The 17,237-nt window shown below is 32.8% G+C and overlaps 2 protein-coding genes and 1 long non-coding RNA gene across 3 annotated transcripts in view; 2 read left to right on the forward strand and 1 right to left on the reverse strand.

Annotated features, from left to right (window-relative positions):
- Positions 1 to 1,537: 1,537 nt before the first annotated feature.
- On the reverse strand, positions 1,538 to 4,703 carry LOC106059725 (uncharacterized). The gene is made up of 2 exons (XM_013217412.2): positions 4,468 to 4,703; positions 1,538 to 3,183 (listed from the first exon to the last, which is right to left on the reverse strand). Exons 1-2 carry the CDS (start codon positions 4,698 to 4,700, stop codon positions 2,805 to 2,807), a joined length of 612 nt encoding a protein of 203 aa, XP_013072866.2. The 5' UTR covers positions 4,701 to 4,703; the 3' UTR covers positions 1,538 to 2,804.
- Positions 4,704 to 8,120: 3,417 nt separating this feature from the next.
- LOC106059720 (leucine-rich PPR motif-containing protein, mitochondrial-like) overlaps positions 8,121 to 17,237 on the forward strand; it is a 57,188-nt gene continuing 48,071 nt past the window's right edge. The window contains exon 1 of the mRNA XM_056024654.1: positions 8,121 to 8,266. Within this exon, the coding sequence (XP_055880629.1) occupies positions 8,172 to 8,266 (95 nt within the window). The 5' untranslated portion in view covers positions 8,121 to 8,171. The remainder of the gene's footprint in view (positions 8,267 to 17,237) is intronic.
- LOC129925255 (uncharacterized) lies at positions 11,764 to 14,989 on the forward strand. The gene is made up of 3 exons (XR_008777083.1): positions 11,764 to 11,884; positions 13,391 to 14,701; positions 14,820 to 14,989. It is a non-coding gene; the product is annotated as an uncharacterized LOC129925255 (long non-coding RNA).

A 17,237-nucleotide genomic window follows, 5' to 3' on the forward strand; every position in this document is an offset into this window, starting at 1 on the left:
CACACATTTGATAATCACACTAATCTAAGGATAATAGGCATACCTCAAATTCATTCTAACAATTATCTACACCTAGAAATTAGATTTTTAATAAGATCTAGATTTGTGAAGAAGAAATAGTCAAAACCACATGGCAGGTCTGTGAAATTATTATAGGTTGCATTGGATAAGTATTATCAGAGAGACAGTCATTCAGACTAAGAATTTTATATTCTGGAAGATGCCATTATAAACAAAATTCTTTTTTTTTTTTAAATTTATCATTCATTAGTTTAAGAGTGAAGTAATCGCTCTTACAAAATGTCTTAACGTTTGTTGAATCTGGTCCTTAGCAATAACTTATTTACATCCAGTATAATAAATGGATGCTAATCTGCATATTATCCGGATGGAGAAAATGAAAATGGTACCTATTTTGAAAAATAGCCATTGTTACTCAGGTCCCCATAAAAAGAGTATTTCAAGTCAGTAGACTTCTGTTTTCTTGGTCACTGCTAGGCGATGTGATTCAAGCTTATCTGTGTTCCGACATTTTTCTTTCGCCTTCTCTCAATATCACTTCCATTCTAATAGTACTGTTATATATTACATGCCATGCTTACTTGTCAAAAAGTCATCACGTATTAGCAAAATGGAAAATCAAATATTAAACTTGCATGGAACGGATTGCCTGAATCAGCCAGAAAAAAAAACAACAACAATGATTTAGAGTGTCTCTAAAACGAATATTCATGACTAGATTAACACATCATGTGTTGGATGTGGGGTTCGCCTCCTCCACACTGTACATAGGTTGCACATTTCTCAGCTGCCACCACTGTTCAGTAGGCCTACTGGTACCGATTTCTCTAGAGCCAAAGCCACAACGTCAATAAAAGAGACCTCAAGCACCTTCTGACAATGACTTCCATTAGAACTACACCACTTGCTCTCTGAACTTCAGTACTCTAGAATGTTTCAATGATGGGCGATGACAAGGAATCAAAACAAGTAAACTGACACCATGTCTCTCTTAGTGATCACTGACACTCTCCTCAAGCTGATAGCAAGAATTACCAAATTGTTCAATCTATCGTTGTGAATTAATTGACCTCAACTCATTCTTGATTAGTTCGCTTCTTTCACCAGATGCCACCGTTACAGATATTGTATAATGCCATTTTTTTTTTTTTTTTCCGCGTGTAGGATTGGGGTTTTCCATACGGTACTTGAATGACACCCCATGATGACAATTTTGTCTGTATTTCAGGAGACTTTTATGAGTTTTCAGGAGCTTTTAATAATTTCCTAAAATTTCCAGGACTTTTTCATATATTTTGTAATTTCAGGAGATTTCCAGGAGCTCCTGGAAAATCAGGAGGTTTCAGGAACCCTGTAATATAAGTTGTATAATGGTTTAAAAATATAATGGTTTAATTTAATAATTTACACCTAGAATTTGCGCAAGGCCTATAAAGTGTGAGACCCACTGCAGTCGCATAGGTTGCATTGGCCTAAGGCCAGCCCTGGTCCTGGTAAAAAGAAAAAAAAAAGCTGAAAATGTAATAATTTTTTTTATTTGTTGATGTTATCCTTTGTTAAAAATTTCAATATTTTAGAACCAGTAAATAACAATGAAATTCCATTTTATAGTGGACATAAAAATATGCATACATTTCATATTCACAGCCATAGACTTCACAAATAGCCATGACAATCTAGAATGCTAATAAATAAACTTTTTTTTTTCAATCATTTACAAGCAAACATAGATATATATACTGGTATATCTATACATATTTACATACATATTTATGAAAAACTGAAAAATAATATGTTCAAATAATTACAGCCATAATTTTCTTTGCATTTTATAAGGTCTATACAATTCTTTGTTATTAAGGATATATTCTAATCTAATAATAAAATCATTATTACTAAATACCAGCAGGCCCTATTGTATAAATGTATATATATATATATATATATATATATATATATATATATATATAACTCAATATGTGAACTTTTATCTTAAGCTAAAAATACAACTGTAGAACTTAAAAATTGTAGTTACCTAATTTTGGTATGCTCCAGTTTAATTATTATTATTAATCATCTAAAAAAATCGGATGAAAGCTATGGTTGTCCAAACAGTATTCCCCCCCCCCCTTTTCATGCAGCTGATGCGTCCAAAAGAATGGCAGGTATCCCATACACTGCTGGGCTGCAGGTTGTGCCAAGGTGTATCACTCTGTACTGTGTAAAGGCTCCTGATTTTCACATGGGTTGACTTCCCAAGCCTTTCCCTTGTTTAGGTATAGCTGTAAGGCGGTAGAGGTTTGGATTCAGGTATCCTAGGTAGAGCTGTAAGGCGGTAGAGGTTTGGATTCAGGTATCCTAGGTAGAGCTGTAAGGCGGTAGAGGTTTGGATTCAGGTATCCTAGGTATGTAGTCAGCCAAGACTAATGAGTCCCTCATGACCAAAATAATGACCTATTGGATCACAGCAAAACTCTTGAGGTCATTCACAAAAGAACCAAATCAATGATCAGTCTTACTTTAATTCATTGGTTAGTAATAAATTAAAAAAAAACTTTTGTACAGATAATTTTAAAAAGTGTAGTGTGCAACTTTATTTCCAATCAGATTCTTAAATTATAACCATTTTGAGTCCTAACAACCAAATAAGAAATCAATTTCTTTATATGTTTAACTTCTTTATATATGTTTAACATTCGCTCACCTGTTGATTATTAACAACAAATATATTTAAAAAATTAAGTAAAATTAAGTAAAAAACATTTGCTACAATGAAAGTGAAACTAATTTGTATCAAACACAACACCAGCTGCAGCTTTTCTCTTCCTGCTTGATGGATTGACAACACTCATGCCAACTTTAGTCCCTTTGGCCTTAGCAGTAATAGAGTTTTTTGCTGGACTCGATGCCATCATGGAAGTTATTGAACTTTTCTGATCTTTGAAAACTTTGATTTGATCATTGGCATTGGAAAGTTCTGTTTCCAATTGTGACACACGCATGGCTAAGGATAAAACCACAGACTGTAATTCTAATTTCTTTTCTGATGCTTTTGGTTCAAATAAATCTAAGGTAACAGATGAGGTATCTTTGACAAAAGTTAGTTGCATCTTGTTTCCAATGCAGGCAAGTGAAATGGTGCCACTGGATGAAAAGCCATTTCTGAGAAAGAAAATACATCATATTAAATTTAATATGATATAAAATTACACAATATTGTGTAGTACCGGTAAGCTATATTTTATTTTTAAGTTACAGGTGTCCCTTCTAGAGACAAGACCCAGTGAAGGTGCTAGTACATAAAAATAAAAGTAAAGCACCCCTGTCAGAACCTGTGATCTTTGGGGCAGACGATGTAAAGGTCATCTGTTTCTGTGACACAGGGTTAATGTCATATGACCAGCACAACAACCCACCAGCTTTACTATCTTCCAATTATGTTAGGTACCCATTAGAATTGGGTGGGCTCAGAGGCAGCTTAAAAATTCTTAAATATGAAATGCCAGGTCTACACCGGGATTTGAACCTGAGACCTCTCAGTTTGGAAGCCAAGCGCTTTACCACTCAGCCACCATACCATCAGCACACAATCATTATATACCTCACAACTAGGCAGCCAGTCAGTGACTCCAGAAGGCTGAGAACAACCACGAAGCTAAGATTGTAAAAAAACAAACTTATAGTCCAAAGCAAGTCCTGGAACAACAAGCACTGAACTGGAATTCCAAGAGGAAAGAGAGACCAAGTGGAAAGTTGTCAGAATGTTTCATCAGTGTAGATATAACTATTATTAGATATGAAATGACAAGCATTGCCTGGTTCAGCTTAGAATGTAGCTATTATTACAAGAGGCTGAGTAGTTCATCCATCAATCTACTTCTGAAATAGTAAGCTGCTTACAAATATATTATATTCTAATATAAATATTGTATATATATATATAATCTTTGAGCATGAGATATACCATACATTAGGAAAACTTTAGACAAGTCCCTTAAGACATCTAATTTAGAAATGTTTGACATGATTATTTGTGTTGAAGGGCTTGCCATGTATCGGGCATTGGACGTCCACTTAGGTTTGATCCAACACCGTCATCGGGGGTTGGCCGCCCTCACCACATGTATAGTTTTCTTTATATATTTGCCGTTTCTGTAGCAATTGTGGTTTTACAGGCTGGGGTCGCTAGCCCCATGCCAAACCCTCCTTTCTCACCCAGGCTTGGGACCGGCAGATGGCGCCACACCTTCATGGAGGACCTCAGAACAGTGGACACCAGGTGGGAAGAGGCTTCAGACATTGCCAATGACAGATCTTTATTGAGACAGCTTGCCACCCAATACGCCGAACGGTGCGGGAGGACCTAAGTCTAAGTAAGTAAGTAAGACATGATAATGATTATTTATTAGATACTAAGAATTTTTAGTTTAGGGCCTAATTATTGACCTTATTATTTGTAAAAATGTATCCACCGATGCCACATCATTCAGCTCAATTAACTCTTCAATGTTGCTGTCATCTAAATTTATTAGCCATAAATCGTTCCCGTTGGTAACTTCAATAATAAAGACTTTCAAATATGTCTTAGTTAAACAAACGTACTGCTGGCGTCCATTGGTTACCACTTTAAATAACTTATCCACTTTAATATCATTCACTAATGATTCAATATTAGACATGATTTAGATCAGTGGTCTTCAACCTTTTTTGGCCTACCGCCCCCTTTTCGAATTTTTTCTTTAAAACAAATCCGCCAGCGCCCCCCTCTAAGAAAAACAGTTATAAAGAAGCGTGAGAAGGCAAATTTGAACAAAATATCAACTATCTATTAATTGTTATGCTGTCAATAACACTTATCCCGACTGGGAGACGACCGCATGCCAAAGGCGATTGTTGTGAACTCCTTGGCCTATGACTGACGAGCTTTGAGGAGGACTGAGTTACAGAGGTGCCCCCTCCCCGGTGAACGCTATAAAGATTTATTCATTTCGCTCTCACTGGCATAGAGGAAAGTACCTGGCAGCATTCTCTGGCAGCAGATAGCCTCTGAGAGAAACAGTTCGAGAGCTCTTACAAAAATTGCGGGACTAACATTTGATACTCAAAGAAAAGCCATTATTGAAGACAGGTGCAAAAGACGGAAAGAAAACTTAAATAGAACACCAGCATACAAAGGCTTTGTCTGCATAAAATTCGGGAAAATATGTAGGTCGCAGTTGGGTTTGCGTAGTTATGTGAAACTCTGGACTAAGCCGTAATCTTCGGAATTAAAGGCAAAAAAACAAACAGCCAATATTATAATTATGCAAAAACTTATGTCAAATAATTTGCAGTGATTACACACAAAAATTAATTGTAAAGACTTTCTTTCAAATCCTAAGAATAGTCTCCGTTTAAATTTTTGACTATTAGGGCCTACTGTTTTTAGGTTTAATTGTAAATATAGTTATTTTTTTAATATAAATATTATTATTGCTGAATTCACTACAAAATGAAATTAAGCTAACCTTGTGCTTCCTGCAGTCTGACAATATTAGAAATTTCAAGCTTTAAGTTAGCCAAGGCAAGGCGAAGGTCTTCTCTAGTCGCTACATCCTGTCTATTTCTTTGCTTATTCATTAACTTTGTTACGTACTAAATCTAGGTTAACCATGTAGGTTTACTGAAAAGCTAAAACATAATTCCTATTTCGACCACAGTTTTGGAATTTTAACGAAACATTTAAATGCAGCCACATCTCTGTTGTGCCTCCGGGACGTAGCTAGGAATTTTCATTGTTTGGAGGGCCAGGGGGCTTGACATCTTTGGGGGCCGCTGCATTTTGCGTAATATTTAATTTAATTAATTAAAAAAGCACTAATTTGCCCCCCCCCCTCTTAAATGGGAGTCCGGTGGATTTTCAAATTTCCCCCCTCCCCCCCCCCCCACCCTAGCTACGCCACTGTGTGCCTCCTATGTTTACATTCTTTTTACTGAAGACATAGTTTTGTAAATCTATTTTTTCATGCAACTTGATTTGAACGTCCGTAACAGACGTTTAATAATTGTCATTTATATATATATACTTTTAATTTTAGAAGCGAATATTAATTTCTTCATAGAGCATTGTTATGTGAATTGAATATATATCGGTGTCCTTGGGCAGTAATTCATTTGTCAACAAACAAGTTATGTGATAGTGTAAAACTCTTTAAAATAGATTTAATTCCTCGATAAAAGAGAAAATGATATAATCAATAAAAGTCAATTTCTTTCCTAGCAGTCAGAGGTTCGTTTCATTCATTTGTGTTAGATGCCTAGCATGGAAAATATTTTTTATTAGCCTGCTTTAAGTCATCGCCAACTGTTGAATCTTCCTGTTTCTCAAAAAAAAAAATTATTTAAGAGCTTAAAAAAACGAACCATAACAATTAACAAACCCCTTTCGAAATCCAGCGAACTTTACAACAAGAGTCTAACACCTTTTTCATCATTTATTTCACCAAACTGTTGAAAGATGAGATTATTTTCGGCATGGGTTTGTATTTTATTTACAGTTTTATCATTAGATTGAAATAGAAATGAAATTGCGATCTAAACTTTTCTTGTGTATCATAACTCACAATGTGAATAGTGAATAGATTTGTTCTTTATTCTATATTACCTATAAAGCCATTGTAGCGTCCAACCACTGATGGTTTCCTATATGTCCTCAGAAGCTAAATAACTAGATAATTTTGAAATAATATTTCATCTCTAACAGAAAAAAAAGTATTTTTGTGTTACATATGTTTTAAATAAATTTAGTTTTAATCAAATTTTCAACAATATTATAAGAATTTTCAAAAAGCTATGCATTTTTCTAAGAGGCCACTAAAGCATATCCTGCTTTGCCGTTTTTTGTTTTTAATATTGTTTTAATTGTAGATTTTTAGAATTGTTCGTGAATATTCTTAAATTATATCTGGATATCGCTATATGTTCGTGAAGCCGACTTGGTCTCATAACCTCATCTGAAAATGCGATCAAAGTAGAACATACTGTTTTTCTAGTGGAAATTCACTAAATCTCAAGGAAATATTACATGACATACCAGTGAGATTTCGTAACAACATTTTATCAATGTTTTTTGTTTTTAAAAAGTTAAATTATTCTATTAAATGTTACCAGTATTGTTTTTTTTTTGCAATTAACATTTACATAACTATATATTGACATATGTAGATAAAATAAACTATAATCTAAAAGGCGTATTACCTAGTTTGTTTATCAAATCTTCAACGTTTATACGCGCCAGATCCAAGGACATTAATACTCTCCAATCACAGCAAAGAGAAAGAATTTAAAAATAGAAAATGGGATTCCCGAACTCCTTTTCTAACGCTGTTTCTGTTCTTAAATTAGAAGCAAGTTATTTATAATTTGTCTATATTTAGTTTCCAAGCTTAAATGTTGAAGAATTTTTTAATTTGTTTTGTTTCAGAGCACCTTAAATTTCTTCTTTCCGCCTTTATGTCCAGCGCCCCTTACCGCCCCATTTTGTGCTCAGCGCCCCCCTACCGCCCCTTTGGCTCTCAGCGCCCCCCAAAATCTCGAAAACGCCCCCTAGGGGGCGATATCGCCCCCGTTGAAGACCACTGATTTAGATTATGATAATAGATCTAAGCAATCGAATCTTTTTTTTTTTTTTTTTTTAGGGTTAACAGACCTATAATATTTAGGTTTTTAATTAATAATAACAACAACAAAAAATAGATCAAGAGATGCACAAAAAATGCTAATGGAAAGGATGTGTTCCCAATTAGATCTATGTATAGATCTAGATCTATATGTTTCTACAGGAAACCAACAAAAAAAAAAAACTTTACCAAACTGTACTCTTAGACTAAAGAATGTTCGTCTTCTTTAAAAATGTCTACGTTTTAGATAAAATTAGTAAACATTTTAAAAAATTTTATATAAAAAAAGAACTAAAGATATATGATCTTTATAATTTAACTCAAAAGTCTTAAGAGTATAAAAGAATTTCAATACAGCATTATTTTTTACATTCTTTACAAAGTAGAATATGCATCTATAGAAATATTTCTTTCGAATTATTTTTCAATTTATTATTAGAACATCTCTCTGTTTATATATGATCATACTTTTTTAAAAAGTCACCTTAAAAGATGGCAACCTACATAAGGTGTGGATTAATGCGAAGTCTGGGTCGACGTTCTATTACCAGTTTATTGACAGTAAACAGCTATGGTCGGAATTCGAGGTAGATAATATATACTAATCTAATTGCGCTGGAAGTAGTTAAAGAATAATGTTTCAGAAGCAGTCTAAGTTAGAGATCTAGACCTACAATTACAGTACAGTAGTAGTAGATATTACTAGATCTAGATCTATGGTAGATTCTTATAACTGAACACCGACTTACGGGAACTAGGTCAATTTTTTATTTTATTTTTTTATTTGGTGAAGGTTTAACTTACAAAAAAACTGAAAGCAGATTCTTATTTTTCAACTTAAGGACTATAAAAATAGCTGTGTTCCTTTGTATTACCACCCATAGTCAAGATTTTATTTTAAAATAAATTAGTTCACTTCATGCTCCTATTTTGAACGCAGTTTTTGGGCTTTCTCCTTTAGTTGAACAGTGAGCACCGGTGTTGAACACCACTATGTAATTGCTAATAAATTATATCGGTGTTACTTAAAAATTATTTAGATTGTAGTAAAAGAAGTAGATTCAATTTTGCAATATGTATTTATAGTCTATTTCCTCATATACTCTCTCTATTTCTCTCTTTATATATATATATATATATATATATATATATATATATATATATATATATATATATATCGTGTATAGTTTATTTATTTAAATACCTATATAATCTATGTGTAGAAACAGACAGAAATAAATTTATATAGATTATAGAGCTATAAATTAATTATTTTAATTTAATAAACATGATATTTTCTACTAGGCTACTTGTATTTTCTCTCTGTCTTTCTTTTAACTCCCATCCAAGGACCCTCTTCTTGTTTTCATAATTTGGATGTTCGTTTTGTGACACCTTAACATCCCCTCCCTCCCATAGATGCTTATAATTCTTTTCATGACTCTCTCCCCCTTCCCTCCACTGCCTGTTGGATAGTTTGTGACACTACTCGCTGAGTGTATACCTCTCCTTACCGCCAGCTTATCTTGCGTGATCACATGCAGTGGGCATGGTCTCTGGCTTCAAATTAGCAGCCCACACTTTTTCTTTCATTCATAAGTTATATATTCTAGATATCTCTATCTAGGTCATGTTTATTCATTGAAAAAATCATCTATAGATTTATTAATCCCAATAATATTTCTTAATACGATTTTGTTCAAAAAGGAGAATGAGCTGAATTCATTATTATTTGTTTGGACACCCCCTTTTTTAATTTTATTTAACAGCTAACGGTATAAATGTGATTGGAATGTCTTTCTAAAGATGTTTGGAAGCTTATTTTGATATGCCCATCAGCCTACGATCAAACAGGCTCATGATATAGCCTTCATCCCTTATATGGGTATGAATTGCCGGGGGAGGTTAAAACAACAGCTTAACATACATGGTTACCGAGAATCTAAATAACTGCCATCTGCTTTGGAAAAACGGAACAAAATTATCGGAACTTATCTAAAATTGGACATGCTCCGTCCCGAATCGTCGATTTTAGCTCCAAACATAAAAACAAATGAATTACAAACAAAAAAAATCGACCCGTTTAGAAAGGAGAATCCGATGGGGTGTTCAAACTATAAGAGCCTCCTCTAGATAAATTTAAAATTATCATAAATTTATCATAAAATTAAAAGATTACATTACTAACTTACTTACATTACTAGGCCTAGACTAGATCTAGATTTAGAATTAGATCTAGATTGTAACTAGTCTAGAATTCTATTCTTTTTCTATAGCCACTATAGAAAAATAGGGATGTGAAATAAATTTATCTTTGAAAAAATTTTTTGTTAGTACTGTACATCATTAAAATACTTTGAAAGAACTTTCCAATGATGTATAGAGGAGGCTCTTATAGTTTGAACACCCCATCGAATTCTCCTTTCTAAACGGGTCGCTTTTTTTTGTTTGTAATTCATTTGTTTTTATGTTTGGAGCTAAAATCGACGATTCGGGACTGCGCATGTCCAATTTTAGATAAGTTCTGGTAATTTTTTTCCGTTTTTCCAAAGCAGATGGCAGTTATTTAGATTCTCGGTAACCATGTATGTTAAGCTGTTGTTTTAACCTCCCCCGGCAATTCATACCCATATAAGGGATGAAGGCTATATCATGAGCCTGTTTGATCGTAGGCTGATGGGCATATCAAAATAAGCTTCCAAACATCTTTAGAAAGACATTCCAATCACATTTGTTAAATAAAATTAAAAAAGGGGGTTCCAAACAAATAATAATGAATTCAGCTCATTCTCCTTTTTGAACACAGCAAAATCGTATTAAGAAATATATTATTGGGATTAATAAATCTATGATTTTTTCAATGAATAAACATGACCTAGATAGAGATATCTAGAATATATAACGAATATATAATGAAAGAAAAAGTGTGGGCTGCTAATTTGAAGCCAGAGACCATGCCCACTGCATGTGATCACGCAAGATAAGCTGGCGGTAAGGAGAGGTATACACTCAGCGAGTAGTGTCACAAACTATCCAACAGGCAGTGGAGGGAAGGGGGAGAGAGTCATGAAAAGAATTATAAGCATCTATGGGAGGGAGGGGATGTTAAGGTGTCACAAAACGAACATCCAAATTATGAAAACAAGAAGAGGGTCCTTGGATGGGAGTTAAAAGAAAGACAGAGAGAAAATACATGTAGCCTAGTAGAAAATATCATGTTTATTAAATTAAAATAATTAATTTATAGCTCTATAATCTATATAAAATTTATTTCTGTCTGTTTCTACACATAGATTATATAGGTATTTAAATAAATAAACTATACACGATATATATTTGAGTGTTTCTCCAGTACTGGTTACAACTAGGTGTTGGTTCACTAAAAAGTCCGTATTTCATAAGATTGTTATTCAAATGTGACAATTTGCATTACATTGCATTAAGAAATGGTTAATCTATAAATTTTGATATTTTGAGCTCATAAGGTGCTAGGGAAATATTGAAATTGTAAAAAATGTGTGAAATTACTACCCAAAATGGCGGCTTTTGATGTAACACGGAACACCATGGTATGATTGAATTAATATCGTACTAAAACCAAGGGGCATAAAACTTCCATCTTTGTTGGAATATGTTAACAAGATCCTCATATTTCAATGTCATTATTTAGTTTTTCTCAAGGTTATCAAAATATTGATTAAACACGGACACAAAAAGGCGTTTGAGGCGCATCGCGATGTGTCCCACTTTATACGGAATTACAATTCTCTATGAATTGTAAACAAGAAATAAATAATATGCTCAACATTGCATTTCTGTTACAACAAGCATTAAAGATTTCTTTTAAAGTATTTTTTTTTGTTAAAAGCTTTCTAAACATGCATAACGAGCTTAAAATAGGTCGAGGTGTCCCAGATGAAGCGCCTGTGCTGCGTGTGTTAAGAATGGGATTATTTTTCCCACAACACTACTTTTTATGAATGAGAGTTCTTTTGAGCATCACAGGTATTGTGTAGAACAAAAGAAGTGCTGTTTCCGCTGGAAATAATAGCGTAGTAATTAACAGGAGTACGTAAACAATAGCGTGTCCCACAATTAACCAGTGATGCGCCTCAAGCGTCGACACGATCAATCGCCGGCAATCTTGCACAAAAACCTCATTTAATCTGTTTTTTGTGATCTTTTGTGAATCAACAACCCATCAGGTACGTAGATATTTCATTATTCTACTGAAATTTAAGCTTATTACAAATAACTTTGATTGCAATATCCTAATCGAAGTGCTTTTTTTATTACGAGGTTACTAAATTTAACCACTCAATCATGACGTCACGTGAAGCGTCTTGAACACAATTTAGTCTTAAATCGTAAAATTAATCAATTTTAAAGCCTGTTACTAAACAAAAAGTTTATATTTCTAAAACAATTATGTTGATGTAATAGTAGACGTGTGTAGGGATTTAAAATAATTAATTTGTTTTTATTTTGAGAAGTAAATTGGATTAGGCGTTGAGGCGCTCCATGGGACCCCGTGCTGGTGTTTTCCATGCATAAATTATGGCGTCACATGTAGCGTCTAATGTGAGTTCAGGATTTGTTACGTTTTCTGTATTCATGGAAGTTTTAATTAAGATTAAATGATTTTAATATATGTAATAAACTATTTTCATAATTAATCATTTTAAATGAACATTTTTTGACATCTTTCATTTTATATTTTTGTAATTTTACTTTACATCGTTTGGGGCGTTTCAGTGGACACTACTCCGTTTGTTTACAAATGGTGTCCTAGTTTGCGTCTGTTAAGTCCAAATAGATTTTAGTGATAATTTGTTAAAGATTTTACAGTGTCAGATAATATTAGCTACATCTAAAAGAAATAAAGCGGTACTGTTTAAGAAATATTAAATAATTAAAATTTACTTATTACTGTAAATAAGATTTAGAACTATTTGATCTTTCGTTTGAGGCGCATCTCGGACACTTGTCTTTAAAACTTTAAAGAGCTTAACTCTAGATCTAGAAATCTAGACTGATTAGACCTAAATCTAGATTTACTCTAGATCTAGACCTAGATCTAATTATGTAATTCATTATATTATAGCTAGATTTACTCTTGAGTCTTGATCTAGACCTAGAGTAGAGTAGAATAGTCTAGTCAGTCTAGATCTAATTCAATATCTAGATTTAGATCTAAACTAGATTATTAGATTAGAAATCATTAGATCTTTTATGAATCTAGACTAGTGACTCTAGACTAGATCATTAATGACTAGATTTAGAATCTAATTTTAGATTTAAAAATATATTTTTCTTTAAATTGACCAGTATCTAGAAAAATATCTAGAGACTAAATCTAGACTCTATATTATAGACCTATTCTATATTAAAATGTAGATTGTATCTAAAACAAAGTTTGGTTTAACCTGCACTTAATTTCCATTGTATTGTTTATACAGTATATTCAATTATATTGTATTCAGTTCTTTCAGTCTACCACTGAATGATTATAACTTAAGTTAATATAATTAACAGTACTAGTCCTATACTATTGATTGAGTCTATCCCTATCAAGCAATTATGGGCATTACTAGACTAGATTTAAATAATGCACCAATATATAATATATGTTAATGAAATTTATTAGTAGGCCTATATTATATATAATAGATCTATTTATTTAGATACTTATACATTTTTATAAATTACAGATTTCAGTAATGGAGTATCTGTTAGAGTTTCAAGGCGTCTACAAGCCAAGAAAGACTCTAAATTTACAAGCATCAAAGCCTGAGTCTCTAACACGTGTTACTGTTTTAGAGCGGAGAGAAAAGGAAAGGTTGAGAAAAGCTGCATACAGGGCCTAGTTAAGCCCACATGAAAAAGCTTGGATAAACAGAAAACGCAAAGAAAGAAAACAGCAAGCTAATAGTCCACTTAATGTCATCTCAGCAGAGGTTGGTGAATCACTAGGTACTGGATTCCAGACTCCAGTGGCAAAAAGAATGGCTGTTTCAAGGGCTTTGATGAAATTGCCTAGGTCACCCAAGAAATATGCTGCAGTTTTTGATGGTCTCACACAAATATGCTCCCCAAGAAAAAGTAAAGCTGTCCATGACATACGCTTTCTGCGCCTACCTGAGAGAAGAAAGCTCATCTTTCTAAACAACATTAAAGAAAGTATCAAAACCTAACTACACTCCACCAGCAAAAAAAAAAGTCAGATGTCTAGTGCTCATAGACAAGTACTCTGCAGTACCCTTAGTAAGTACAACAAACTCAGAGGTTGTGCTACTCATTTCTAACATTTGGTCAAGAAGTTTTATGTCCAAGTGCAAATCAGAACAAATTGCAAGAAAAAAAATGAAGTGATTGCATTGCACAAAATGCCTTGGAAACAATATTCATTTTTTACAGTAGAGGGGATGTTTCAAGAACTGATCCCTCTCAATCATCTGTTAGTGCTCAAACAGGAAAACGTTTCATGCAAAAGCTACTTAACATAAGATGCAGTCTTGCTTATGTGAGTTCTGTTTGAAGATTTTTCTTTATATAGAGGGCATTAATAAATTTCTGATCAAAAAAGGACACAGAGAGCTGACATTAATAAATCCAGCCTCATCACTTGACTTAACTCTATGCCCAAGAACTAATGCCAATTGTTTTCATAAGCTGCAGTGCATTGAAAGATCATGTAGCAACTGTGGTGTGGATTTAATTAACAAGTATTGAGCCTTTAAAAAATTGCACGGATGAATTAGCAGAGTGGAGTATAGTATGTGGTCAAAGATGACGGATGAGTATGTTCAGAGTGATGGTACACTGCAAAAGGTATCAAAGTGGCGACCAGTAAATAAAGAAGGATCTTTCAATGACCTAGTGAGAGGTATTACACCTAACACTATTGCTTACAGAAATAGAAACTGTTTCTGCTATCCATGCAGAAATTCATATGGCAGTCAGTGCCTGCATGATGAAATATGTTGGCTCTTGGAAGGTGTTCAAACTTCAGAAACAAAATGGTAAGTACTTGTATTTATTTATTTTTAAATAGCACTTTACAATTATCTGAGAAAAAAACATTATTCATTTTAAAATTACCTAATTGATTTCTAAATGAAATTGTTTCTTTTTCTTCAGTAGTGCAATCTCAGTCAAATCTTGAAGACTCTTTGGATGTCAGTCCCATATGCTCAAATTCAAAGGTAAAGAGCTTTTACATATAAACATTTTAAACATTTTCATTGAATCTTATGTTACCTGTATTGTATAAGTTGTTTTTTAATAATATACCCTGCTAAAATAATTTTAGACTCATTTTAGAAATTAAGTATTTCAGCCTCATGTTGTTGTTTTTTCAGGCCCAAACAATTTCCTTCACTCATCAAAAGTACATTGTAAATAGCTGTGTGATTGTTAAGTATGGGGAAATATTCTATCCAGGTATAATTTTTTGCACTGTGTACCTTTTAATTTCAATAAACAAGTTCAATGTATGTTTTAGATTGAAGTATTAACTTTTCAACATTGCTGGTAATTTTTTCTAACAGGAGTTGTGATAGAAGTCCTGGATAATCAGCACAGAAATAATTTTTTTAAAAGGCACAGAAATAAAAGAAATATATTTGTATATCCAGAAGTGCAGGACATACAGTTGGAATGTTTTGATTTCTGAATTTGTCAAATAAAATTTGTGTACAGTTTTATGTGTTTTCTTTTCTTTTTTTTTTTTCAAACCTTTTTCTGTGTGTTAAAACTAACAAAGGATATAAAATATATATTTGTCAATAATTAAAAATAATAATGATCATTCACTTGTGCACAGATAAGACAAAAATGTAAACTTATAAACATTATTTAAAAAAATGGTGTCCCATGAAGCACCCGCGACATTTTGTGAAATTAAAGCAGCATTTTTACAAATGGGTACTTTATGACTAGAATAGTGAACTTAATAATAAGTCTAATGGATCACTTTAGTGCAAAAATAAAATAATTTCTATATTCTCACAGAATATCTTTTAAAAAAACTTCAACTTGTAGTGTCACAGGTGCTACGGTGTCCCAATTTTTGAATTGAGCTCAAATCCACTTTTTCTATGCAAAAGCATAAATTTCAGTATCTAAAGACTAATATCAATAAGGACAGTTATATTATGCTAAAATACAATGAATTTATCAATTGGTCGTTGTTAAATTATCAAGTGGTGTCCCGGTGATGCACCTGTGACGCAAAAGGGGGTACCCCTTGAATAGACACTGCTGTCAAAATCTACATCTTGCAATTCATTTTCTATTGATAAATTCTTAAAGTGAACTGGTTGAAGAAGTGAATACTGTTGAAATGAAACCAAAAACTTCAACTTTAATTTTTAGCATAATGTGACACTTTTTGGCACCAGTACTGGAGAAACACTCATATATATATATATATATATATAAAGAGAGAAAGAGAGAGAGTATATGAGGAAATAGACTATAAATACATATTGCAAAATTGAATCTACTTCTTTTACTACAATCTAAATAATTTTTAAGTAACACCGATATAATTTATTAGCAATTACATAGTGGTGTTCAACACCGGTGCTCACTGTTCAACTAAAGGAGAAAGCCCAAAAACTGCGTTCAAAATAGGAGCATGAACTGACCTAATTTATTTTAAAATAAAATCTTGACTATGGGTGGTAATACAAAGGAACACAGCTATTTTTATAGTCATTTAGTTGCAGAATAAGAATCTGCTTTCAGTTTTTTTGTAAGTTAAACCTTCACCAAATAAAAAAATAAAATAAAAAATTGATCTAGTTCCCGAAAGTCGGTGTTCAGTTATAAGAATCTACCATAAATTATGACTTTATAAGTATTATAACTTTAAGTTGAACAGTTAGAAAGTTATTTTTTTTAGCATAAGTTGACATGGACTGGAGCAAGTAAGGTGAGAGCGTCTCGCTCACTCAGCCAGCAAGACCCCCCTCCCCCCCCCCCCCCCACTTCCCTCTAAAAAAAAGTTAAAAAGTTGGAATTGAGTTTGGTAGAGGATAAATCTACTTATTAAGTAAGAAATTGGTAATTCTGCAGGAGTTCAAGGGGCAGCCATCTTTGTTACTATTTTGTTATTGTTTATGTTCCAATAAAATCCCAAGATAGTGTCTTAAAAAATACCAAGAATTAACATTACTTCTGTGTTTTCAAAGCAATGCTATTTTTTCTTTTAATTTTGACTTGATGTCAATACAATACGTTTCTTATTGTTCTGTCTTCTTTTTAATTGTTAAATATTGTCTATATCTATTCTGAATTATTTTGATATTATAGTAGAGAATCTAAATTTAATTAGGCCTACAATAAATATCAGCAGTTTACAATTATTACCAAAAATTAATTGACCTTTATTGCCTTTAAGAACCTTGTCATATTAATATAGTAATTAGTATAGTTCTAGCAGTTAGATTATGAGTCTAATTAATAGACTTATTAGGACTAGATGATACCGGTATAGCTAGATCTAGCATATTTTTAGCTTCAAAAATAAAAACAAACAAAAACCCAAATCGG

The sequence above is a fragment of the Biomphalaria glabrata genome, chromosome 3, assembly GCF_947242115.1.
Source record: "Biomphalaria glabrata chromosome 3, xgBioGlab47.1, whole genome shotgun sequence".
NCBI lineage: Eukaryota > Metazoa > Mollusca > Gastropoda > Planorbidae > Biomphalaria > Biomphalaria glabrata.

Excerpts from the sequence above, each read along its gene's own strand:
- LOC106059725 (XM_013217412.2), bottom strand. The coding sequence starts at position 4,700 with ATGTCTAATATTGAATCATTAGTGAATGATATTAAAGTGGATAAGTTA. Across the intron at positions 3,184-4,467 it reads ACATTTTTACAAATAATAAG|AAATGGCTTTTCATCCAGTG; the intron begins GTCAATAATTAG and ends TTTCTTTCTCAG.